Here is a 26,367-nt window from a genome sequence, read left to right on the forward strand (position 1 = left end):
GTTTCTCATTTGTGATGTGGAACATTACCAACTCAATCCTGAATTCATCTCTGATCTTCTCAATATGATTTTCTGCAAAGGTTTTAGTTTAGATTAATTTCAATTCATTTTTTAAAAGGATCATCCTTTTAGCATTGGAATACAGGACTTTCTGCCTATTCTAAAACCAGAAATAATTTTGTCCCAGTTTTGTTTGAAACATTTTGCATTTTTACATTGTACATATAGTTCTAAGATACATTTTGAATTCGCTCTGTATGATGCATGAGGTATACATTGAGGTTCCTTTTTGTTTGTTCATACGGATGTCCAAACATTGCAAACCGAAGTTGAATTAACAAATTATTATAGTTCCTGAATCATTATATAAATGCCTTTTTTACTTTCTAGTATGTTGCAGAATAGCCAAAAGTAAATTCCTGAAGCTACTGAAGCTCACTGAACTGTGACCTAGATGCCTTGATCTTTGATAAGAATGCTCTCTTGTATACATATATGTTCTTCACCTTGTGACTTTAAAGCCTCATAATAACTTATGGTCAACACTGTTTGTTAACCCCTTACCCTGTTTCACAATCTTGACATCCTGTGATCATGCATACAGCCCCTTAATGTTTGTTGTGAAGAAACTTGAGTTGATTCAGAACTAATCCACCCCAAATCATAACCTATTTTATTAGACAAACTGGTTCTAATTGGAACTGACCTGTTTGACATGCTCAGTAACTTAAATCCTAACCTGTAAGTGACCTATACCTCATTATAACACTGAGAATCATACCCACCATCTTGTTAAGACCATCTTTTTTTAATAAACATTCTGTGACTAAAGCAAATGCCATGCAATTTGTTGGATTAAACATGAGAATTTATTTGATCATGATTTGGAGTCTGGGAAAAGGACCAAATCAAGTCATTATCAATGTGATCCTTTCTCCTGAAAGACTGGTGTTCTAGGGGTAACTGATGGTGAGTCTTGGTTCTGAGCTCCACTGTCACATGAACACTGTGGTCTCTCCTGATCACTCCTTCTCTACTTGGTTCCATCGATGTTCAGTTTATGGCTGTTTCTCTCTGTTTGAATTTCATTCTGCTTACAAATGACTCCTGTAACAGGAATAAGACTGATCTTGACTAAGACGGGCCGCACCTTAACTGAAGTAACCTCATCAAGAGGTCCTATTTACAATGGGTTCACACCAACAGGAATGGGTAGAGTTCAAGAACATATTTTCCAGGGGTAATTAACTCCAAACCACCACAGAAATAAAACCTAAAAAATGGCAAGACAAAAAACTTCTATTGTTTATGCTAACTCATTCTGTGATATTTGTCATAGCAACCCTGGCAAATTGGCACTACTTCAGCTATCATACACTTCTGACCTAACAATATTTCCCCTAGGTATTCATTTACAATGCTATAAATTTGCATGAACAGCACGAATGCATCATCAATTATAAGTAGTAGTTATAACATTATACCTGATCTTATCAGGAAAAATAATTTCCAAGTATACATGGCTCACATTTCTAGCATTCCTAATCTTCCTTTGCAAACAATTTCAAAGACTAGATGAGCAAATTATGCTCAAAGAGGAACCTTTCAAACAAACTGCCATATTAAAATTAAAATTAAAATTAAAAAAATTTATTTTAGCCATCAAATATAGTGTGCTTGATTATAACATGGTGTATTTTATACCCTAGAAGAAAATTTAAATGTATCATGGCAACTGTATTTTAACCATAAGATCACCTCTTCTTATTTGGTATAGAACACACAAAAAAGCATGCAGAATATTTATTTAAAATTATTTAATCTACCAAAGAAATAAAAATTGCTTCACTATATTTTTATAGTGCAAGAAAAAAACCAGGCCGTGATTAGTGTTAAGAATTGTCTTAAGAAGTCACTTTTTCATCGGAATAACATTGTTCTTTTCACCAATGGGTTGTGGAAATTGTAGTTTAATTCATCACTTTCCTTAAGTCTAGTTGCAATTTTGTTGTTTTGGTTCATATCTACATTAACTTGGTTGTGTAGGTGTGCATGAGAAGGACATATGCTAATGTAAAATAATTATAAAGAGTTTAATTCTTCCTACTGGATATAAGAATGAGCCTTCTTCCTCCCTTCCATCTCTCTCTACGTTTAATTTTTTTTGTCCTTTTAAATATACCTATATTCAAGATGTAAAATGTTGCAAAGTTCATGTCTCAAGAGGGTCTCCATTTCTTTGTAATAAAATCAAGGAAGATAGTGCCCTTAACTTACACTTTCTTGAAAGAGATTAGCATCATTTCCAAGGAAAGCTAGCCACTACCTACAAATCCTCCTTTGAAATAGCTTGAGAATGTGTATATGACAAGTTGTATCCCCCAACTACATCAAAAGGTGAGCTCCCCTTGCTGATCACCTGTGATGCATCACATTCTCCTTAAAGGCTTATTTAATAATAAAATTGTTCTTCTTTCTCTTTTTCCATTGTCAAGAGGTTTTCCAGTTAGGAAAATATTTTGTTTCTATTTATGCAAAAATAAATTATTAGAGAAATATTCTTTTGGAAATTTTATTTGAATACTTGACAATGCATGAATCAGGCAGCTTCCAAATAAAACATGGAAAAGAGTTCCCACAAAACAAATATGATAATAAGTTATATAAAGTGAATGGGGTCACTTAACGTAAAAATATTTGACTGATGATTATAAAATTCTTTTCCTTCTTCCTTTTTTGGCTTTTAGAAATTTGTTGACCATGTGGTTAGGTATGACAACTACAGAACATAGGCTTCCCTATATCTAATTTTTTATGCAATCTGTTGTTCTTCATTTGTTATATTTATCATTTATAGTTCCATAACAATGACAACATAAGCTGTTGCAAAGCCTCTCACTCCTGGAAGAAAGAAAGTAAAAGGAAAATGACCTGTGTGCCATGTGTGATAGCAGGGTATTTCATATTACCTCATGTATTCCTTAATATATTTCTGAATTATGTAATAATTTCCCAGTTGCATAGATGAAGATAAAGAGGTTTAAAAATATTAAGCAATAAGCTCATGGTCACAACTGCTAAGTGTCTATAGGGTTTTTGTTTGCTAAGATTATATTAAAGCCCAGCTGATATAGAAAATCCCCAGTGTTCAGATATTCGATTCTCACCTGCAGGGGATATTTCATCAAGGGTGCATTATAGTGTTGTAGAATTTATGCTATGGATTCAGAAAACACTGTTCACATTAGTCTAGCTTCAACCCCACAAAAATGTCACATAAAATTTCTAATTCAATTATTGACATGGTGTACAGCAAATGTTCCATTTGTGGTTGCAGTAGTTGCTCTTGTTTCTAGGACCTCAAACAATTTGCACATCATCACAACAGGAGTTGGGCAGTGTGGCTAGTTAGAGGGTACCAGGTTCTCTGATTTTGAAGTTCAAGTTTCAACCACTGTGCTGCATTGTGTCTGGTAGTAGGAGAAGAGTTACGTCTGTAATAGTAACTGAGTTAAAAAGGTACAGATGTTTCCTTCTCTCATCAGCTGGAGCATCATATTTTTGAGATAATGGAGAGAACGATGTTGATGACTTATTCCCTGAAGTTACTCTGGGCTTGGCCAGGGCCTTTTGACTGAGAAGCAAGGGTGTGCTTTGTCTCACTTTTTCCTTATGATGATTGAAGAAGGTTGGAAGTTCCATTGCCTGGCTACACTCTCTGAACATCCTCAAAGTCCACCAGTGATAACACTTTATTTTCCATATGTCTTATTTATTAAATTCCAAGCTCTTTTAGCATTACATACTTCAAAGATTTTTATTTTTTTGTTATTACATTGTCACTTATTTATTTTCAACCTCTAACATTGTAAATTCTGTGACAAAGTTATGAGATAACATGGAACATGATTTTACTACATCAAAGTTACACCTAAATCACAAAGATGAGTTAGACACATTATATTTTATTTAAACATATTTCCTTTTTTCCAAATGATGATTTTTTACTATGCCAAGATTATCATAATGGCTCCTTATTAATTATACAGAGTATTATTCAAAGTTTTTCCTTAATCCTTCATGTCAATAAGCCTCACTCTATTTCTTTCTCTCCTATTTGCTCAAATCACCAAGTAATAATTGATTTACTTCTGGATCCACCTTGAGAGTTTTATGCAAGAAAATCTTTAGGTAAGCCCACTGAAAGTAGACTGCTGGAATATTAGACTCTGCAGAATGCTGAAATAACCAATTTGGTAAAGTTTTTGGTTCATGTGCTTCATCCAAGTGGATATGGACACTGGACTTAGTGTTTTGGGTGTCTGACCCTGAAATGGATATACAATATCATTTTAAATGCAAAGATAATTTAACCACTTAGATGAGGCATATGAGACAAGAACCTCACAAACTTGACATTTGAGGAATTCTGCAAAGTTTAATTTAGAAGCTTATTTGCAATGGACATAAAGATTTTCATGTGAAAATCTCTAGATGGATTACAGTGGTGCATTCATTTACAGTTTGACAATCTGGATGGATTAGAGTAAGAGGAAGAGCCTGAAGAAAGAAGCATATTTACATACAGCACTAAGGAGAGGCATTTAATAATACTTTTCTATGCAAAAAAAACTTCCATTAAGAAAACCTTCATCTAGTAAAAATGTTTCACCAGTGGGGTAGGAAGAAATAAATTTAAGTAAATTTACTCTGTCCAGCCAATCCTTTTGGTATTAGGTTTAATTATGGTGCAATGAAATCATTTTACTCATGTTATATAATAAATTTGTTATGTAATTTTTAATGTTGGGGAGCTGAAAATAAATGAGTAAAGAAAGCAATGGATAAAGATTTAAAATGCTTGGAAATACAATGCTAAGGGAAATTGGGACTCCAATCTCAAGGACACATGCATCAGGAGGTGTGGAACCACTGGCAGATGGTGAGGATAGTCAGAGACTGAACACTTGTCCCTGGACTTTCCAAACTTCTTCTGTCCTTTTGAGAAAAAAAGTGAAACAGGGCACAGTCTTGCTCCTCAACAACAAAGCTCCTGCCAAGAACAGAGTTAACTTTAGACAAGAAATCACCAATCTCTCTCTCTCTCCACTTCTTCAATTGTTGGTTCCAGCTGATGATGAGGGAAGCAGACACTGTGCTTCATTAAGTAATTACTATTACAGACAGAACTGCTGCTATTGCTTCCAGATATAATGCAGCACAAAAGATAAATCTTAAATTTCAAAGTAGGAGAGCCTTGATAGAACCTCTACTGAGTGGTGTTGCTTGACTCCTCTGAGGATGGTAAATAAATTCTCTGAAATCCTAGTAATGGAATCAACAACTATAACCAAATATGGGACATTTAAAATTATCTATGCCAAGAATTACTATGGGACTTTATATGGTTTATGTTCATGATTAAACAGCTAGACTATGGCAAAAGGCTCTTTCTGACTCCATTTTTTAAATTCTGGGTCTCCGAAATGCACTGTGCACATCACGTCCCTTGTATTTGAAAATGTATACTAACCAGTCCTATTATATGAGTTAAACTAAATTATAAGCCTAACATAAATTTCCTATTTACTCATCTTATAAAGTTCTTTGAATAAAGAAGGTAATAAAAAACAGCTGCTAGTCCAATTTTCCTGATAGTGGAACCCAATTCAGATGACAGTTCATTTTATAGTAAAATATTAGAAAATGAGGGAAATAAGATGCTTTTGAACCTTTTCAGATTAAAAAATATGCCAGAAGGCATTTAGTAAAATCAAATTGATTTTAGAAATCTGATGGTTTATGTAGAAAGGAAAGAAAGTAATTGTTGAAATTAACATCACTTTGAAATCTCTAGGATATATTGTGACAATAATCTTAAATTTTGCAAGAACTTTAAGAGAATACAAATATAGCATCCTCAACAGAGACTTTAAAAATGATAATAAAAGGCTTTACAGTTTTGTAGAATAACATTTTCTCTGATGGGATAGTCTTTAACCTGACCCAGTCACCCATACCATACACACAGAAACACAATCCCACATCAACAAGGAAAGTTTTTAATAAAAATATCCAAATACTCCCAGGAAGAACTACTACATTAAATTAAATTGAATTGGCCCATAAGTGATTAACTAGTCAGAGTTTATTTCTTTTAGAATAGATGGGAAGATTTTCCTCTAATACCCCAGAGGTTTCCATGGCCACAGTGGGAAAAAAGTTGTGCTTTATTTGTGAAGAGCACCTAGAAATGAAATATCAGAAGAGGAGTTCTTGACATTAAAGGCATACATTATCACCCAATGCTTTATCCAGACCTACCACTAGCCTCAAGGAAGGTGTAGCTCAATCAGAAAATTGCTGCATGAAAGTAACACAATCATTCTCTTGACAAGAGTCAAGTGCCTGGACACAGAAGTTTCTGGAAAAATGGAAACCAAGGCACAAGGATTAGACTGGATCATGTGATGTGTGACATGTGAAATAAGAAGAAACTGGAATAACAATGTCTCCATGATGCAGAAAATAAATGAGAAGTTATTATAGGCACTAACGGTACAAAATTCCATCCTATACTTCACAGGAACTTATGACTGTGCTAATTTTTTTGGCATTTCAGAGTCACATACTTCACTTTGTTGCATGAGTTAAATGATGTAAAGAATATTCTGTATATGTGAGAACTGTGTATGCACTGAAATAAAAAAAGAGCCTATATCTATGAATTCAATTGTTAGCTTTTATCTAGATCTTATTTTCTACCTGACATATTGCTAAGAAAAAGAAAGAAACAAAACATACATAAAAGAGACCTAGTACATAATACATGACTCAGTCAAATTGGTGAAATACACTTCATAAAGAAGAAACTCTAGCGCATAATTTGAAGCAGGGTAAAATTGCATATAATTAGCAATTAAAGAACAGAGGAGTAAAAATGAAATAATTTTTGTGTTTTGATGGCTTTGCAAAATAATGTTGTGTAATGAAACAGTTGAAGAAATGCGAATCATAGGTAAGACATGGAAGAGAGTAAGAGGCATCTTTACCAATGGAGAGAACATAAATAAATCCAGATGTGTGAGAGATTGTAAAGAACAATTTAAGAATATAGAGATGTCCAATGTAAGGGTTAAACCATCCTAGCAAAGGAAAACAAATAAAAAAGGGGTAATAGGAAATTACTTTAACATTAATTTCTATGATACCACATACCATGATAAAATATCACAAGTCTTAGCCCCCACAGTCTTACAACAACTTTGTAGAACATGTTACCAAAACTGAGTGAATTGCCAAATAAATATTGGCAGTCAGTATTTGAACAAAATCTCCTTGAATGGACAGCCTATTATTGTGTTAAACCACACTTTCTACCAATGAGGTGGGTTCTAAGATTGCTAGCCTACTATATTGGAAGAAAGTATGGTTCCCAATTTGGGAAGAATTCTGATTGACATGTGAGAAGCCTCAATTGTAACCCAAGGAGATTAGTTTTCATATGAAATTTTGGATTGGAGAGAAGCATGATAAACATTGTGCTTTAGAAATTATTTCTGCTTTCTTTAAATCCAAATGGTGACATCAGTAGCTAGTTGGGCCCTTTCAAGTGAGATTGCTATTTGAATGGAATTTGATACTTTGGCTCATGTAAATTCAATGGTCATCTAGTACAACTAGCAGAAAAAGGTTAAATTTTTTGCACAATGTTTCTCATGATAACTATATGGAGAATAAAAAGCTAAGCTTGTAAGTGCAATGAATATCAGTTTATTTACTTTAATTCTGAATGTGCCATACGAGACCACTCTTTCCACATGGCAAATTTCATCTCCACATTTCTCAGAGAATAAATGACAGGATTTAACATGGGGGAAATTACACTGTAAGACACAGAGATTTCCATGTCCTTGTTCTCACTGCCAGTAGGTGGAGCATAGATATAGATACAGGGCACAAAAAACAGAACTGCAACCATTATGTGAGAGCTACAAGTTGGAAGAGCTTCGCGTTGCCCTGCAGAGGAGTGAGTCCTAAGATTGTACAGAATGTTTATGTAAGAAGCCACCAGGACAAGAAAAACTACAACCAACACAATCCCTGAATTGACAATAGCTAAGATATTAACAACATGGATATTTTTGCAGACCAGTTTCAAAAGAGGCTTCACATCACACATGTAGTGGTTGATCTGATTAGGGCCACAGAAAGGTACACTGAGGATCATGAGCAGTAGAGCAATTGAGTGCCAAAGACCCAAGCCCCAGACCACAATGATCAGTGTGTTACACCTCTGCCTGTTCATGATGACCGTGTAGTGCAGGGGCTTGACAATGGCTACATAGCAGTCAAAAGCCATGGACACCAAGATGAATATTTCCACACCCGCCAGCAAGTGGACACTGAAGAGCTGGGTCATACAAGCACTGTAGGAAATGTTTTTTTGCTCTGCAGCTAAGTCTATGATTAGTCGGGGAACCACAGTGGAGGTGAAGGAGAGGTCCATGAGGGAGAGGTGGCAGAGAAAGTAGTACATGGGTTTCTCAATTAGATGGCTGCAGGTGATTGTGAGTAAGATGATGAAATTCCCCATTAAGACAGCCAAGTAAGAGAGCATGAACAAGAGACAGAACAGTAGCTCTGTTTGCTTATCTTCCCACAGCCCCAAGAAGACAAATTCAGTGACATTGTTCTTGTCAGAGTACAGACAAGAAATTTATTTTATCTGAAATAATGCAGAGAGCAAAGATAAATGTTAATAGCCCTTTAAACATTGTAGATTGATAAATTGAGACATGGCACAAGTCATAGTGGTTTTATTAGTGGTTTAATCTTATAAAAACTTTGTTGATTAGGGTATTATTTACATGCCAAATTGTATTTATTGGGAGCATATTTTATTCTTGGCACTTTTACAGATAATTTACATGCATATAACTTCTGTAACAATGTAATGAATAAGTAGTTACCTTTCTTAAATTCATTTTACATGTGAAAAAGTAGAGGCAAGTAAAGTTCAATTAATTATACCAAATCTTTAAGATATTAAGCAGAAGACCTCAGTAATGAACCTCTACTAGATGCAAGCTCCTGTGCTCATGAAAACTGCTTTAAATTATCCACAAGCCTAAGATATTCCAGATGTTTTCCATCTCTGTAAAGAAAAGTGATCTTTATCTATCTTTGCCACTAACTCCTCATAGGCATTTAAGCAATTCCCTCCCCTTCGTTATGCTGCATACAATTCATTTCCACATTCCCAAACTCAGGGTAAAACTCAATATGACAGTTAAATTCATTATATATTCTTTGAAATTTGAAAAAAATTCAAGACTTTTAGTCCTATAAAAGAAGTTGCTAAGATGGTGGCTTGGTAAGCTGTGTGCGTTTTAGTTTGTCCTCCAGAGAAACTATTAAGTGACCAGAAACAGTACAGAACAGCTCCTAGAGCCACAGCAGAGACCGGACACACAGCATACCCCAGTCTGGATCAGCTGGACCAGCTGCGAGTCTCTGCAATGGTGAGTTTCCTGAGCAGCGTGAGCTTCCCCAAGCCGCGGCAGCCGGCAGCCGGCATCCCTCCCTCACAGGTGGCTTCCCAGACTGGCTGCGAGTCTCAGACTGGCGAGTTCCCCAAGCTGAGGCGGGAGGCAGCTGGCACCTCTCCCCAATGGGCGGCTTCCCGGACAAGTTGCAGGTCTCCGGAACAGCTGCGAGTCTCAGAACGGCGAGTTCCCCAAGCTGCAGCAGCCAGAAACTGGCACCCCTCCCCTATAGGTCGCTTCCCAGAGGGAAAGGAAAGAGTCTCCAACAGTAGCAGGGACTGAGTCCAACCAAACACTGGTGGTGGCATTGATGGGCAAATTCTGACTACTAGGGGTGGGCCCCCAGTTCAGGTGAAACTGATCGGGGCGGAGGTCACCTGTTGGACTGACTGAAAGAGAGGAAAGGGGATGAAACGGATCCTTCTATGGCTGTTTCTGTGGAGGCTTGGTTGCCTCTGGACCCAGCGCTGGGATTGCACAGGTAGAAACTGCCCCAAACGCACAAGCAGGCTGCTTTCGGGGCTGTCTGCCAACTGGCCCTTCCCCACAGGAGGGGTGAGGTGCAACTCAGGTGGAGTCCCTCTCTCAAGGAATTCAGATCCCAGGGCTTCGCAATTTGAAGCCATTAAAACCAGCCTACAACCTTTCCTCTGTCTCCACCAAGCCTCCAGCAGGGAGAGCCTTCCAAAGTTAAAGGAGCCACAACATATTTTGCTGGTGGGACCGGCAGACAGACAAGCACCACATACTGGGCAGGATAAGAAAAACAGAGCCCAGAGAATTCACAGGAAAGTCTTTCAACCTGCTGGGTCTCACACTCAGGAAAAACTGACACAGGTGAGGACAGCTTAGTCCAAGGAAACCTGGCTGGAGTCTGTAATACCTATGTAGACCCTCCTAAGGGTAGGGAGGGAAAAGGCACCTTACAAGCAGTTCAAGAAACAAGAATATAAGAACTGAAAATTTACCCTCTGTTAAACAAAACTTAAGCTAGAGGCCCAGAAAAAGCTGAACTGAAGGTCAACGAACAGACAGACAACAAACTCATCTAGCAAGAAAACCCTAGGTAAAATAAGTGAAAGCAATCTCCAGAAACTAATTAAGGTAATTAAATGTCCAGACGCTAGCAAAAAATAACAAATCACACCAGGAAAATTGAAAATATGGCTCAATCAAAGGAACAAACCAATAGTTCAAATGAAATACAGGAGCTGAGACAACTAATTCTGAATATACAAACAGAAATGGAAAACCTCTTCAAAAACCAAATCAATACATTGAGGGAGGACATGAAGAAGGCAAGGAATGAACGAAAAGAAGAAATGGAAAGTCTGAAAAAACAAATCACAGAACTTATGGAAATGAAAGATACAGTAGAAGAGATGAAAAAAACAATAGAAACCTACAATGGTAGATTTCAAGAGACAGAGGTTAGAATTAGTGAACTGGAGGATGGAATATCTGAAATCCAAAAAGAAACAGAAACTATAGGGAAAAGAATGGGAAAATTTGAACAGGGGCTCAGGAAATTGAATGATAATATGAAGCACACAAATATACGTGTTGTGGGTGTCCCAGAAGGAGAAGAGAAGGGAAAAGGAGGAGAAAAACTAATGGAAGAAATTATCACTGAAAATTTCCCAACTCTTATGAAAGACCTAAAATTACAGATCCAAGAAGTACAGCGCACCCCAAAGAGAATAGATCCAAATAGGCATTCTCCAAGACACTTATTAGTTAGAATGTCAGAGGTCAAAGAGAAAGAGAGGATCTTGAAAGCAGCAAGAGAAAAACAATCCGTCACATACAAGGGAAGCCCAATAAGACTATGTGTAGATTTCTCAGTAGAAACCATGGAGGCAAGAAGACAGTGGATGATATATTTAAATTACTAAAAGAGAAAAACTGCCAACCAAGCAGTCTATATCCAGCAAAATTGTCCTTCAAAAATGAGGGAGAAATTAAAACATTCTCAGACAAAAAGTCACTGAGAAAATTTGTGACCAAGAGACCAGCTCTGCAAGAAATACTAAAGTGAGCACTAGAGTCAGATACGAAAAGACAAAAGAGAGAAGTGTGGAGAAGAGTGTAGAAAGAAGGAAAATTAGATATGATATATATAATACAAAATGCAAAATGATAGAGGAAAGTATTACCCAAACAGTAATAACACTAAATGTTAATGGACTGAATTCCCCAATCAAAGACAGAGACTGGCAGAATGGATTAAAAAACAGGATCCTTCTACATGCTGACTACAGGAAACACATCTTAGACCCAAAGATAAACATAGGTTGAAAGTGAAAGGTTGGGAAAAGATATTTCATGCAAATAACAACCAGAAAAGAGCAGGAGTAGCTATACTAATATGCAACAAAGTAGACTTCAAATGTAAAACAGTTAAAAGAGACAAAGAAGGATACTATCTACTAATAAAAGGAACAATTAAACAAGAAGACATAACAATCATAAATATTTATGCACCAAACCAGAATGCCCCAAAATGCGTGAGAAATACACTGCAAATACTGAAAAGTGAAATAGACACATCGACCATAATAGTTGGAGATTTCAATTCCCCACTCTCATCAATGGACAGAACATCTAGACAGAGGATCAATAAAGAAACAGAGAACTTGAATATTACAATAAATGACTAGACTTAACAGACATTTATAGGACATTACACTCCACAACAGCAGGATACACATTTTTCTCAAGTGTTCATGGATCATTCTCAAAGATAGACCATATGCTGGGTCACAAAGCAAGTCTCAACAAATTTTAAAAGATTGAACTCATACACAACACTATCTCAGATCATAAAGGAATGAAGTTGGAAATCAATAATAGGTAGAGTGCCAGAAAATTCACAAATACATGGAGGCTCAACAACACACTCTTAAACAAGCAGTTGGTCAAGGAAGAAATTACAAGAGAAATTAGTAAATATCTCGAGGAAAATGAAAATGAAAACACAACATATCAAAACCTATGAGATGCAGCAAAGGCAGTGTTAAGAGGGAAATTTATTGCCCTAAATGCCTATATCAAAAAAAGAAGAAAGGGCCAAAATTCGGGAATTAACTGTCCACTTGGAAGAACTGGAGAAAGAACAGCAAACTAACCCCAAAGCCAGCAAAAGGAAAGAAATAACAAAGATTAGAGCAGAAATTAATGAAACTGAGAACATGAAAACAATTGAGAAAATCAATAAGACCAGAAGTTGGTTCTACGAAAAATGAACAAGATTGATGGGCCCTTAGCAAGATTGACAAAAAGAAGAAGAGAGAGGATGCAAATAAATAAGATCAGAAATGGAAGAGGAGACATAACCACTGAACTCACAGAAATAAAGGAGGTAATAACAGAACACTATGAACAACTTTACACTAATAAATACAACAATTTAGATGAAATGGACAGGTTCCTGGAAAGGCATGAACAACCAACTTTGACTCAAAAAGAAATAGATGACCTCAACAAACCAATCACAAATAAAGAAATTGAATCAGTCATTCCAAAGCTTCCTAAAAAGAAAAGTGCAGGACCAGATGGCTTCACATGTGAATTCTATCAAACATTCCAGAAACAATTACTACCAACCCTGCTCAAACTATTCAAAAAAATTGAAGTGGAGGGAAAGCTACCTAATCATTCTACGAAGCCAACATCACCCTCATACTAAAACCAGACAAAGATAATACAAAAAAAGAAAACCACAGACCAATCTCTCTAATGAATATAGATGCAAAAATCCTCAACAAAATTCTAGCAAATCAAATCCAGCAACACATTAAAAGAATTATACATCATGACCAAGTAGGATTCATCCCAGGTATGCAAGGATGGTTCAACATAAGAAAATCAATTAATGTAATACACCATATCAACAAATCAAAGCAGAAAAATCACATGATCATCTCAATTGATGCAGAGAAGGCATCTGACAAGATTCAACATCCTTTCCTGTTGAAAACACTTCAAAGGATAGGAATACAAGGGAACTTCCTTAAAATGATAGAGGGAATATATGAAAAACTCACAGCTAATATCATCCTCAATGGGGAAAAATTGAAAACTTTCCCCCTAAGATCAGGAACAAGACACGAATGTCCACTATCATCACTGTTATTCAACATCATGTTGGAAGTTCTAGCCAGAGCAATTAGACAAGAAAAAGAAATACAAGACATCAAAATTGGAAAGGAAGAAGTAAAACTATCACTGTTTGCAGACGATATGATGCTATACGTTGAAAACCCTGAAAAATCCACAGCAAAACTACTAGAGCTAATAAATGAGTACAGCAAAGTAGCAGGTTACAAGATCAACATTCAAAAATCTGTAGTGTTTCTATACACTAGCAATGAACAAGCTGAGGGGGAAATCAAGAAATGAATTCCATACAATTACAGCTAAAAGAATAAAATACCTAGGAATAAATTTAACTAAAGAGACAAAAGACCTATACAAAGAAAACTACAAGAAACTGTTAAAAGAAATCACAGAAGACCTAAATAGATGGAAGGGCATACCATGTTCATGGATTCGAAGACTAAACATAGTTAAGATGTCAATTCTACCTAAATTGATTTACAGATTCAACACAATACCAATCAAAATCCCGACAACTTATTTTTCAGAAATAGAAAAACCAATAAGCAAATTTATCTGGAAGAGCATGGTGCCCCAAATTGCTAAAAGTATCTTGAGGGAAAAAAATGAAGCTGGAGGTCTCACGCTGCCTGACTTTAAGGCATATTATGAAGTCACAGTGGTCAAAACAGCATGGTACTGGCATAAAGATAGATATATCGACCAATGGAATCGAATAGAGTGCTCAGATATAGACCCTCTCATCTATGGACATTTGATCTTTGATAAGGCAGTCAAGCCAACTCACCTGGGACAGAACAGTCTCTTCAATAAATGGTGCCTAGAGAACTAGATATCCATATGCAAAAAAATGAAAAAGAACCCGTATCTCACACCCTATACAAAAGTTAACTGAAAATGGATCCAAGATCTAAACATTAGGTCTGAGACCATAAAACAGTTAGAGGAAAATGTCGGGAGATATCTTACGAAGTTTATAACTGGAGGCAGTTTTATGAACCTTAAGCCTAAAACAAGAGCACTGAAGAAAGAAAGAAAGAAAGAAATGGGAGCTCCTCAAAATTAAACACTTTTGTGCATCAAAGACCTTCATTAAGAAAGTAGAAAGACAGCTTACACAATGGGAGACAATATTTGGAAATGACATATCAGATAAAGGTCTAGTATCCAGAATTTATAAAGATATTCTTCAACTCAACAACAAAAAGACAGCCAATCCAATTACAAAATGGGAAAAAGACTTGAACAGACACCTATCAGAAGAGGAAATACAAATGGCCAAAAGGTACATGAAGAGATGCTCAATGTCCCTGGCCATTAGAGAAATGCAAATCAAAACCACAATGAGATATTGTCTCACACCCACCAGAATGGCCATTATCAACAAAACAGTAAATGACAAGTGCTGGAGAGGATGTGGAGAAAGAGGCAAACTTATCCACTGTTGGTGGGAATGTCAAATGGTGCAACCACTGTGGAAGGCAGTTTGGCAGTTCCTCAACAAGCTGAATATAGAATTGCCATATGACCCAGCAATACCATTGCTAGGTATCTACTCAGAGGCCTTAAGGGCAAAGACACAAAAGGACATTTGCACACCAATGTTTATAGCAACATTATTTACAATTGCAAAGAGATGGAAACAGCCAAAATGTCCATCAACAGATGAGTGGCTAAACAAACTGTGGTATATACATACAATGGAATATTATGTGGCTCTAAGACAGAATAAACTTATGAAGCATGTAATAACATGGATGGACCTAGAGAACATTATGCTGAGTGAGACTAGCCAAAAACTACAGGACAAATACTGTATGGTCCCACTGATATGAACCGACATTAGTGAATAAACTTGGAATATGTCATTGGTAACAGAGGCCATCAGGAGATAGAAATAGGGTAAGATAATGGGTAATTGGAGCTGAAGGGATATGGACTGTGCAACAGGACTGGATACAAAAACTCAGAAATGGACAGCACAATACTACCTAATTGTAATGTAATTATGTTAAAACATTGAATGAAGCTGCATGGGAGGTATAGTGTTTTTTTCTCTCTATTATCATTTTATTTCTTTTTCTGTTGTCTTTTTATTTCTTTTTATAAATTGATGCAAATGTACTAAGAAATGATGAATATACAACTATGTGATGATGTTAAGAATTACTGATTGTATATGTAGAATGGAATAATTTCTAAATATTTTGTTAGTTAATCTTTTTTAATTAATAAAAAAAAGAAGAAGTTGCTAATATTTCTGTGAATTTCTATTTGGCATGTTTGGTTCAAGATCAAGACATGGATTAAGTGTAATAGGAAAGCAAAACAGCAATTGTTGACTTTCTGAATACATGAGCACAGGATATTATTATAAGAAACCTTTTCATCTTTTCCTGATTATTCTGAAGATGTATTTTAGATGCATTTTAGAAACACTTTATAAAGCTAATTCATTTTTGTTTCCATGTGGAAGGAACTAATGAGATGAAAAATGATCCACTTACAGGTCTACACTTACATTTCCATGAGTGTAGGTGTGGAGATGCAGAGTATTGTGGAAAAAAGAGATCATAAGTTGAAAGTATGCCTCCTCATCAAAATTATGGTGTGACTAAGAAAATCTTACATTCAGTGGATTGGCTTTTTTTTTTTTGTCACAGTGAGGGAATGCTATGAAATTGTATTTTGGTCCATAGACTAAACATCATGAGGATGAACACCCTTTCTTGGAGTGTATAATAGTTTCTCCCATGCTATTACTATCCATTCACTTTGAGATTTCTTGTTTATCTGGAATTGCAAGTAATTACACTGGATCTATCTATCTTCTGCCAATAGCAAAGAAAAAAATTCAACATAAAGAATATATTCTAAAATGACTTCTGATTCCCACCTAAGTAAAGTCCAAGTCCACTGAACAGCGTCGATGAAAATATTTTGAATAGCAACAAACCCTTTGTAAGAAAGTATACCTCTGCATTTTCATCAGTTAATTGGTAGCCTGTTATTTTTTGTTCTCCAATAAAGGAAGGGGTAAAAGAATTCAGAGTAGATAAATATTAAGTAGAGGGAAAAACACATGGGATACTGTAGTTTATTCTGGGCTCAAAATATAGCTTAACAAAAAAACTTCTTCATAAAATGAGTTTATCTAAACCTGTTTTCATGTATGTGAAAGAATCTGACATTAAAGAATGAAAAAGAAGGTAGCAGCAATTTTACAATGAAGCAGTAGAACAAAACTGCTGAGAAATTACAAATTTAAACTATTTGTTTAGAATATTCACCTAATATTGATGCAAGTCATGGCATCTCTTAAAATATGGATGCACTCCTGATGCCCTGAAAGTGAATGACCATCTGTTAAAACACACATACATCATTGTAGGAAAAGATTCTTCCAAACATTACCCATAGAGTGTTTATTAGGAATCCTCTGAAAAAGTGCCCTTGCCCTGAAATTTTTCCTGGAATCCTTGGAAATAGCCTTAAATCATTTCCCTCATTGTCTTTTTCTGATCTTCAAACTTTCCCTCTGCTTTATGCATATCAATCCTCCCTCTCTCTCTCTCTTTCTTTCACTCAAACACACACACAGATGTGCATGTAATTAATGCAATTTTTTAGAGAAATTTTTAATCTAACTTTTAAGTTATACTTCAGTTAAAGATTCTCTTCTAAAAATCCTTCTGTTTTTATCATTTATACCATCTAGAAATTCCTGTTAAGAATTATTTTTGTGAGTGTGGCAACTGCAATCTGAAAGATGATAAATCACTGAACTAAGAATACTGAAAAGAGGGAATTACAACTATATTAAGTAAAGGATAAAGATTATGTAAAATTCCAACCATGCCAAATATATCTTTATTTTCAGTCAATACCCTTAATTATTTATCACATGGACAATAAAGAAAATTTGTGAAAAGGACAATAATGATCATAACTATCTGGTGGTTATTTTAGCATAATATGTTTAGATATCATAAACTGAACAGTAATCATTGTAGACACTGTGCTAGATATTTCATATGCTCATTCAGTTCATCTTCACCTCAACAGCAAAAATATTAAAAAAAACTTTTCCTTAAAATTTGAATTTACTAAAGATAAAATCTTTATATAAATTAAAAAGTTGTTTGGATTTCAGATGATTTAGACTGAAAGCTTTACAGAAACACACACAGACATACACACATAAATATGTATACTAACCTTAGAACTCACTTCTGCAACATTTCTTCAGAATGCCCAAGTGTCCTTCCAATTTGGCCCTTTTATCTTCTGTGATTGTGGTATGAAAGCAGCAAATAGATGCAGAAGGCCTCTGAGTTCCATGAATCTTCCATCAAGAGTCTTATAGGGGAGCTTTCTTGGAATCACTTTGAATTAAAAGGTACAGGAGTTGACCAAGAGAGGTAAACTCCCATGAACACTATACAGTAGAAGGAGTAAAACTCATCCTATTTTAGTGATCATATGGACTTTTTAAAGCTTTTGTTCTTTTGTTTATATTGCATTTTACATTACTAAGTATTATTTCATGTTAATAGATATTAGGAAATATTCATGTAATGGTTATAATTAGGAAAACACCACAAAACATGATCGTTTAAAAAAATTTTAGTTTTCAGTGGGTTTTTTTGCCTTTTTTAAAATTTCTGGGGCAGGGAGAATGAGAGGGCAGTTGAACTTAAAGGAAACAGAATGATAATGATAATCTCTAGTTCAGAACAAACAATTCTCATGGGTCCAGGCAAAGTCCTTCTTATATTTTATTTTAATTTGCATTATTTTATCCTCTTTCATCTCCCACCTGGAACCCACTGCATTCTGTGCAGTAGATTTCAGACTTTTACTCTTACTAGCCTTCAGGTACTGCATATTCCTTGTGCCTTTCTTTCAGCTGTCCATATCTTTTGTAGCTAATCTCTTACTATATACTTATTATAAAATCTCTTACTATATACTCATTACAGAAGTTAATTAAAGGTAGTTATTTTGGATGTTAAGTGGAATTTCTTCCACTGATGAGATGCAAATGCAAATAGCCAGCCAGCATGAATGAAAAGACATTTTATCAGTTAAATTGCCAGGAGGGTGAGAAGGGAGAATGAGGGTAGTGAAGGGGCATTGGGAAACACAGAACCTAGGCTCCTGAGAGGCCCATGGAGGAGGGGAAGAAAGAAAAGAATGGATCCCAGACCCTTGCCTTATCGTGACTTAGGAATTCATCACTCAGCTAAGCCGGGCAAGATGATGAGCCACCAAATATAATTTCTTTTAGCTGACTTTACACTTTTGCTGTAAGACCCTGACTGATAGAAGTACTGAATTATATAATCTCAAGATATACTTACAATGCAACCAAAAAATTAGGATTTAAGGGACAAATTTGATTGCTGAATCATTATATAGGTATTCCTTTTTGTTTTCTGGCACATTGGAGTAGACAGAGGGAAATGCCTGAAATCTCTAAATTGTAATTATAAATAATGATTGTATAGACTTTATCTTCTGTTCCTATGATTGAAAAACCTTGTGACTAGTCTTCAGAATTGCAGCAGTTCAGAGAGACAGATTTTGGGTCAATAGGCCATCTGATCTCCTGCTATGCACCTTGTAATGAATATTTTCTCTTTGAAACCACAGAATCTCAAGAAGTGATCATTTGTACACTTTAGGAAAAGGAATCCACCACCTTTCTCTGATTAAAGCAACATTGGATAAATTTGCATGGAGAAGCAGATAAATTCACAATGGGAGAATTAAAATTTCCTTTATCAATTATTGCTAAGTAAAGCAAGCAATAAATCATTAAATAATAAATGATAGAACAGCAAAATTAAAAAGCATATATAGCCATTTTAGGTGTATATGAAATTATGCATTTGCTCATTAAAAATACATGGTTTTAAATAGAGCAACAGATTTTTTTAAATGATTATGGTTATTGTTTTAAAAGATGCTAAATAAATTTTAATGAAGACAGAGTAAAGAAATCTTGAGTACAATGAATGTATGGTAAATGATATATACATATACATATACATATACATATACATATACATATATATATACATTATTTTATCTGGTAGATAAACCAAAGCTGGAGTCACTCTTGGGTAGGAAAATTGAGGGTCATTGAATAACTGTTGGGGACTGAACATGGACCAGAATAAGAGATAAAATCTCATGGAAACTCAACCTTAGGGGTACTCCCACATGTTCTTAAGTCTTACTTCCAGGAGCCATTCTGATGGACAGGTATACTTAAAGTTTTGGGTGTGGTGTTTTTTGTTTTTTGTTTTAACATGGGCAGGCACTGGGAACTGAAGCCGGGTCTCTGGCATGGCAGGCAGGAACTCTGCCACTGAGCCACCATGGCCCATTAAAGTTTTGATTTGCATTCAGTGAATTCATTTTGAGGTCTGGTATTTTTTTCATATGCTCATTTGTGATGTGTATTTATAATTTGATAAAGGAATAGATTTTAACTAATAAAATGTCTTTTCATTCATGCTGACTGGTGCTTGCATCTTGTGCTTGCATCTTGTCATTGGAAGAACTTCTACTCACCATTCAAAAACCTGTTCAAAACAATTTTTAATTTTTTATGGAATTATTGACTTTTTCTCGTTAAAAATAATTTGAATATTCTGAATAATAGTTTTTAATAGCTACATGCTTTCAAACACTTTCTCCTCCTATGGAACTTTGTTTTTATTGTTATTATTCTCATTTTTACAGCAAAAATTTTCATTTTATTGTCATCAAATTTACTGTGTCTTTCTTTTAAGGATCATGCTTTTGCATTATATGTAACAACTCTGTCAAATCCAAGGCCATGACAATTTTCTCCTATGTTTATTTAAACTTTTAATACATTCCTATTTTGCATAGATATTTATGAAACATTTTGAAGTAATTTTTGTATAAAAAAGGTCAAAATTCATTTTCTGTGCATATGGCTGGCTGGCTGTTACATCACATTTGGTTGAAAAGATTACCCTTCTCCATGGAATTACCTAGAGTCCTTTGCTGAGATATATATGAATACACTCATGGACTTAGTTTTCAACCCTTTAGGCTGTTCCATTGATCTACTTACCCATCTTTAGGAAAATACCATTCTATAGCTTTATAATATGCCTTGATACAGATGGTTTAATTTCTCCAAATCAGTTCATTATACAGATGTGAGGGCTATTTTAGATACTTTGGATTTTCAAATAAATGATAGGATTAGGTTTTAAATATTAGAATAATATTTTAAGTATGCATTTTAATGTGATTTTTCAAATGTGCTGTTTTTTTGCTTAAAGTAGAATTTATAGGTAAAATTTTGGTGTATTAATCTTATGTTGAAGAAACCTGCCAGAGTAATATAAAAAATCATCTTGATAGGACAAAAACAAGTGAAATTGTCTATGTTTATAGGTGATATAATTGACCTTGCAAAAAATCCTTAAAATGTTAGAGAAAAGTTACTATGTTTGATAAGCAACAGAGAAATCATAGCCTAAAAGAAATAGTTACTTTGTCCAGAGGTATTGATAGAAGTAGTATTATTTCTTATTATGGTTTGTAGAATTCATAAGTGGAGCTATTTGAACCAGAGGTTTACTTGTGTGAAGATTTGAAACTACAAATTCAATTTATTTTAGAGATGTAGCTCTACTGAGATTATCTATTATTTACTTTTTGCACTTTTAAAATTTATTTTAGTCAAACATCTGTCCATTCTATCAAACAGTATTTTATTGTTCTAACTTGTTCATATTTCCTTATTACTTTTTTGCAATATATGGAGTGTGTAATGATATCACCTCTAACATTAAGAAGCAGAAATGTTTGGTAATCCATGATCTAAAACTCCCAGATATAGAGATCTAAGAAATGAAAGGAATTTAAATGCAAATAAATAAATAAAGATAAGAATAAATACAAAAAAGAGCAGTATTCAATGGCATAAATAAGACTCTTAAATAGAGAATATGAAGAAGCCAAACTGGTCAATCAAATTAAAATGAGACAGAAGATAAAACACAAAATATCAATATAATGAAACTCATATTGATGGTAGTAGTACAAAATTGCAAACACTGTGAAAGATTGTTTTATAAACAATTTTTATAAAGTCTTCCATAAGCTATAGTCCAGCAATTTTACTACTAGTTGTTAATTTGTAATACCATAAATTTGCATACCTAACCAAATGTCATCAATTCGAAGTTACTGGGAACCCTATCTATTCTTACCTGGGAAATAAGTTGCATGAGCATATTGCCACATTTCTAGCCTGTTTACCCTTCCTTGCAATCAATTTCAAAGAACAGCTGAGTAAATTAAACTCAAGGAGCACAAATAAATTATCCTTGCCTTAATCATAGGAGTATATATCCATTTCAGGATTCTTCTGAAATGCATTTTCTCTGATGGCAAGGGTTCTCTGAACCTGCCTCAAGAAATACAAGCAAATCCCATGCTATACTCATGCAGACAACTTCATCATGTAAACATGGGCAAACATACACAAAGACAGTTTTCTTATAAAAAGTCCAGTATTACTTGGTAAAAGTACATCATAACAAATCACAGAACTATGGATAGCTAAGTATTCAAAACTAATTTCCTTTGGAAGAGACAAAATGATTTTCACTTATATTTCAGAATCTTCCTTGCCCCCAAATGAAATAAGTTATTACTTAGATGTGGATGTCCACAAGAGGTGAAACATCAAAAAAGGAATTCCTGGCATTGAAAACAAACATTGCTGTCTCTATGGTTTTCTTGGATCTCCCATAGGTTGCAGGGCAGGAGTAACTTAACTGGGGAAGGGCTGAGTGGAAGTAATGCAGTCATTCTGCTGATGATGTCAAGTTCCTGGACAGGAAGAATGTCTGGAGAAGTGGAAACCAAAGCACAGAATGAGATTGGTTTGTATGCTTCATAATATATTGACAGAGATTAATTGAGATAGCAGTGTTTCCTTGAGGTAGAAAATAACTAAAAAGGATACCACAGGAGGCTAATGGTCTGATGGATTTCATTCCCTTTTGCTAGGCACTTAGGACTATATTCTAATGTTTTTGGACATTCACACATCACTTTTTCCATTAGTTACACTAAATATGTTCACATATGTGAGAACAGTGTATACAGTCTAATTAAGAGTGGAGATGGGAGAGATCCAAGATGGCGTCTTAGTAAGGTACATGCGTCTTAGTTCCTCCGACTCCAAATCAACTAATAGGTGAACAGAAACAGTACAAAACAACTCCCGGGGCTACAGCAGGGAATGGACACACAGCGTAACCAAGTCTGGGCTGGCTAGTCTGACTGCGAAACTCAGCTGCAGTGAGTGAGACCCCCGAGCGGCGGGCGATTTCCCGAGCAGCCGCAGCTGCGGCGGTCCGAGCTAATCCCTCCCTCCTTCCGGGGCTGGCTGAGAGACTCGGAGAGACAAGCTTCCCAGCCAAGGCGGCCGGCGCCACACTTTTGCGGGCGGCTTCGAGTCCGCGACTACAAGTCTCGGATCAGAGGGCTATCCAAAGTCTGAGCTGGCAAGTCTGATTCCGAGTCTTGGCTGCGGCGAGATCCCCGAGCGGCCGCAGCTGCGGCGGTCCAAGCTAATCCCTCCCTCCTTCCTGGGCTGGCTGAGGGACTCGGAGAGACAAGCTTCCCAGCCAAGGCGGCCGGCGCCACACTTTTGCGGGCGGCTTCGAGTCCGCGACTACAAGTCTCGGATCAGAGGGCTATCCAAAGTCTGAGCTGGCAAGTCTGATTCCGAGTCTTGGCTGCGGCGAGACCCCCGAGCGGCCGCAGCTGCGGCGGTCCGAGCTAATCCCTCCCTCCTTCCGGGGCTGGCTGAGAGACTCAGAGAGACAAGCTTCCCAGCCAAGGCGGCCGGCGCCACACTTTTGCGGGCGGCTTCGAGTCCGCGACTACAAGTCTCGGATCAGAGGGCTATCCAAAGTCTGGGCTGGCAAGTCTGATTGCGAGACTTGGCTGCGGCGAGACCCCCGAGCGGCTGCAGCTGCGGTGGTCCGAGCTAATCCCTCCCTCCTTCCTGGGCTGGCTGAGAGTATCGGAGAAGTAAGTTCCCCAAGCCGAGGCAGGCGGCGCCCTTCTTTTGCGGGCGGCTTCGAGTCTCGGCGTTAAGTCCATGGCTACGAGTTCCGGATCAGGGGGCTATCCAAAGTCTGGGCTGGCTAGACTGACTGCGAGACTCGGCTGCAGTGAGACCCCCGAGCGGCATGCGATCTCCCGATCAGCGGCAGCTGCGGTGGTCCGAGCTACTCCCTCCCCCCTTTCTGGGCCGGCTGAGAGTATTGGAGGAGCAAGTTTCCCAAGCCGAGGCAGGTGGCACCCCTCTTTTGCGGGCGGCTTCGAGTCTCTGCTTCGAGTCCATGGATACGAGTCTCAGATAGGAGGGCTATCCAAGCCGCGGAAGCCCCCCCCCCACGGGAGGCTTCCTGGTCCGGTGGGGAATCCCCGAGGCCCGCTGCGGCCCGCAACCAGCCACAGGGTCCCCTCAAGCCGTGGCAGCTGACGCCCCTACCACGCGCGGCCCCTGAACCAACGGAGAGATTTGGATCCGAAAGCCCCAGGCCACGGAGATCGGTGACTGGGGGAGACCCATTCCAAACACTTGAGACAAACGTGTGCCACGTGCGCCACGTACTGGGCAAGATAAGAAAAACAGATCCCAGAGATTTCACAGAAAAATCTTACAACCTTGCTGGGTCCAACACCCAGAGGAATCTGAATAAATGCCCAGACGCCAGCAGCAGAAGATAACTGTCCATGCTCAAAAGATTGAGAATATGGCTCAGTCAAAGGAACAAACCAATAGCTCAAATGAGACACAAGAGCTGAGACAACTAATCCTGAATATATGAACAGAAATGGAAAACCTCTTCAAAAATGAAATCGATAAATTGAGGGAGGACATGAAGAGGACATGGGCTGAACATAAAGAAGAAATAGAAAAACTGAAAAAACAAATCGCAGAACTTATGGAAGTGAAGGATAAAGTAGCAAACATAGAAAAAATAATGGATAGTTACAATGATAGATTTAAAGAGACAGAAGATAGAATTAGTAATTTGGAGGATGGAACATCTGAATTCCAAAAAGGAACAGAAACTATAGGGAAAAGAATGAAAAAATTTGAACAGGGTATCAGGGAACTCAAGGACAATATGAACCGCACAAATATACGTGTTGTGGGTGTCCCAGAAGGAGAAGAGAAGGGAAAAAGAGGAGAAAAACTAATGGAAGAAATTTTCACTGAAAATTTCCCAACTCTTATGAAAGACCTAAAATTACAGATCCAAGAAGTGCAGCGCACCCCAAAGAGATTAGACCCAAATAGGCGTTCTCCAAGACACTTACTAGTTAGAATGTCAGAGGTCAATGAGAAAGAGAGGATCTTGAAAGCAGCAAGAGAAAAACAATCCATCACATACAAGGGAAACCCAATAAGACTATGTGTAGATTTCTCAGCAGAAACCATGGAAGCTGGAAACAGTGGGATGATATATTTAAAATACTAAAAGAGAAAAACTGCCAACCAAGACTCCTATATCCAGTAAAATTATCCTTCAAAAATGAGGGAGAAATTAAAACATTCTCAGACAAAAAGTCACTGAAAGAATTTGTGACCAAGAGACCAGCTCTGCAAGAAATACTAAAGGGAGCACTAGAGTCAGATACAAAAAGACAGAAGAGAGAGATATGGAAAAGAGTGTAGAAAGAAGGAAAATCAGATATGATATATATAATACAAAAGGCAAAATGTTAGAGGAAAATATTATCCAAACAGTAATAACACTAAATGTCAATGGACTGAATTCCCCAATCAAAAGACATAGATTGGCAGAATGGATTAAAAAACAGGATCCTTCTATATGCTGTCTACAGGAAACACATCTTAGACCCAAAGATAAACATAGGTTGAAAGTGAAAGGTTGGGAAAAGATATTTCATGCAAATAACAACCAGAAAAGAGCAGGAGTGGCTATACTAATATCCAACAAATTAGACTTCAAATGTAAAGCAGTTAAAAGAGACAAAGAAGGACACTATATACTAATAAAAGGAACAATTAAACAAGAAGACATAACAATCATAAATATTTACGCACCGAACCAGAATGCCCCAAAATACGTGAGGAATACACTGCAAACACTGAAAAGGGAAATAGACTCATATACTATAATAGTTGGAGACTTCAATTCACCACTCTCATCAAGGGACAGAACATCTAGACAGAAGATCAACAAAGAAATAGAGAATCTGAATATTACTATAAATGAACTAGACTTAATAGACATTTATAGGACATTACATCCCACAACAGCAGGATACACCTTTTTCTCAAGTGCTCATGGATCATTCTCAAAAATAGACCATATGCTGGGTCACAAAGCAAGTCTTAACAAATTTAAAAAGATTGAAATCTTACACAACACTTTCTCGGACCATAAAGGAATGATGTTGGAAATCAATAATAGGCAGAGTGCCAGAAAATTCACAAATACGTGGAGGCTCAACAACACACTCCTAAACAACGAGTGGGTCAAAGAAGAAATTGCTAGAGAAATTAGCAAATACCTCGAGGTGAATGAAAATGAAAACACAACATATCAGAACTTATGGGACGCAGCAAAGGCAGTGCTAAGAGGGAAAT

The 26,367-nt window shown here is 36.6% G+C and overlaps 1 protein-coding gene across 1 annotated transcript; it reads right to left on the minus strand.

The window, feature by feature from the left end:
* Positions 1-7,777: 7,777 nt before the first annotated feature.
* Positions 7,778-21,955, minus strand: LOC143680333 (olfactory receptor 4P4-like). The gene is made up of 2 exons (XM_077156827.1): positions 21,932-21,955; positions 7,778-8,695 (listed from the first exon to the last, which is right to left on the minus strand). Exons 1-2 carry the CDS (start codon positions 21,953-21,955, stop codon positions 7,778-7,780), a joined length of 942 nt encoding a protein of 313 aa, XP_077012942.1.
* Between the last annotated feature and the right edge of the window lie 4,412 nt (positions 21,956-26,367).

This window comes from Tamandua tetradactyla, chromosome 4 (genome assembly GCF_023851605.1).
Source record: "Tamandua tetradactyla isolate mTamTet1 chromosome 4, mTamTet1.pri, whole genome shotgun sequence".
NCBI classification, from domain to species: domain Eukaryota; kingdom Metazoa; phylum Chordata; class Mammalia; order Pilosa; family Myrmecophagidae; genus Tamandua; species Tamandua tetradactyla.

Bases quoted from the DNA above. Each gene is read 5' to 3' on its own strand.
- LOC143680333 (XM_077156827.1), bottom strand. From the start codon at position 21,955: ATGCTCATGCAACTTATTTCCCAG. The intron at 8,696-21,931 runs GTAAGAATAGAT...TACTCTGACAAG, and splicing joins TCATGCAACTTATTTCCCAG to AACAATGTCACTGAATTTGT.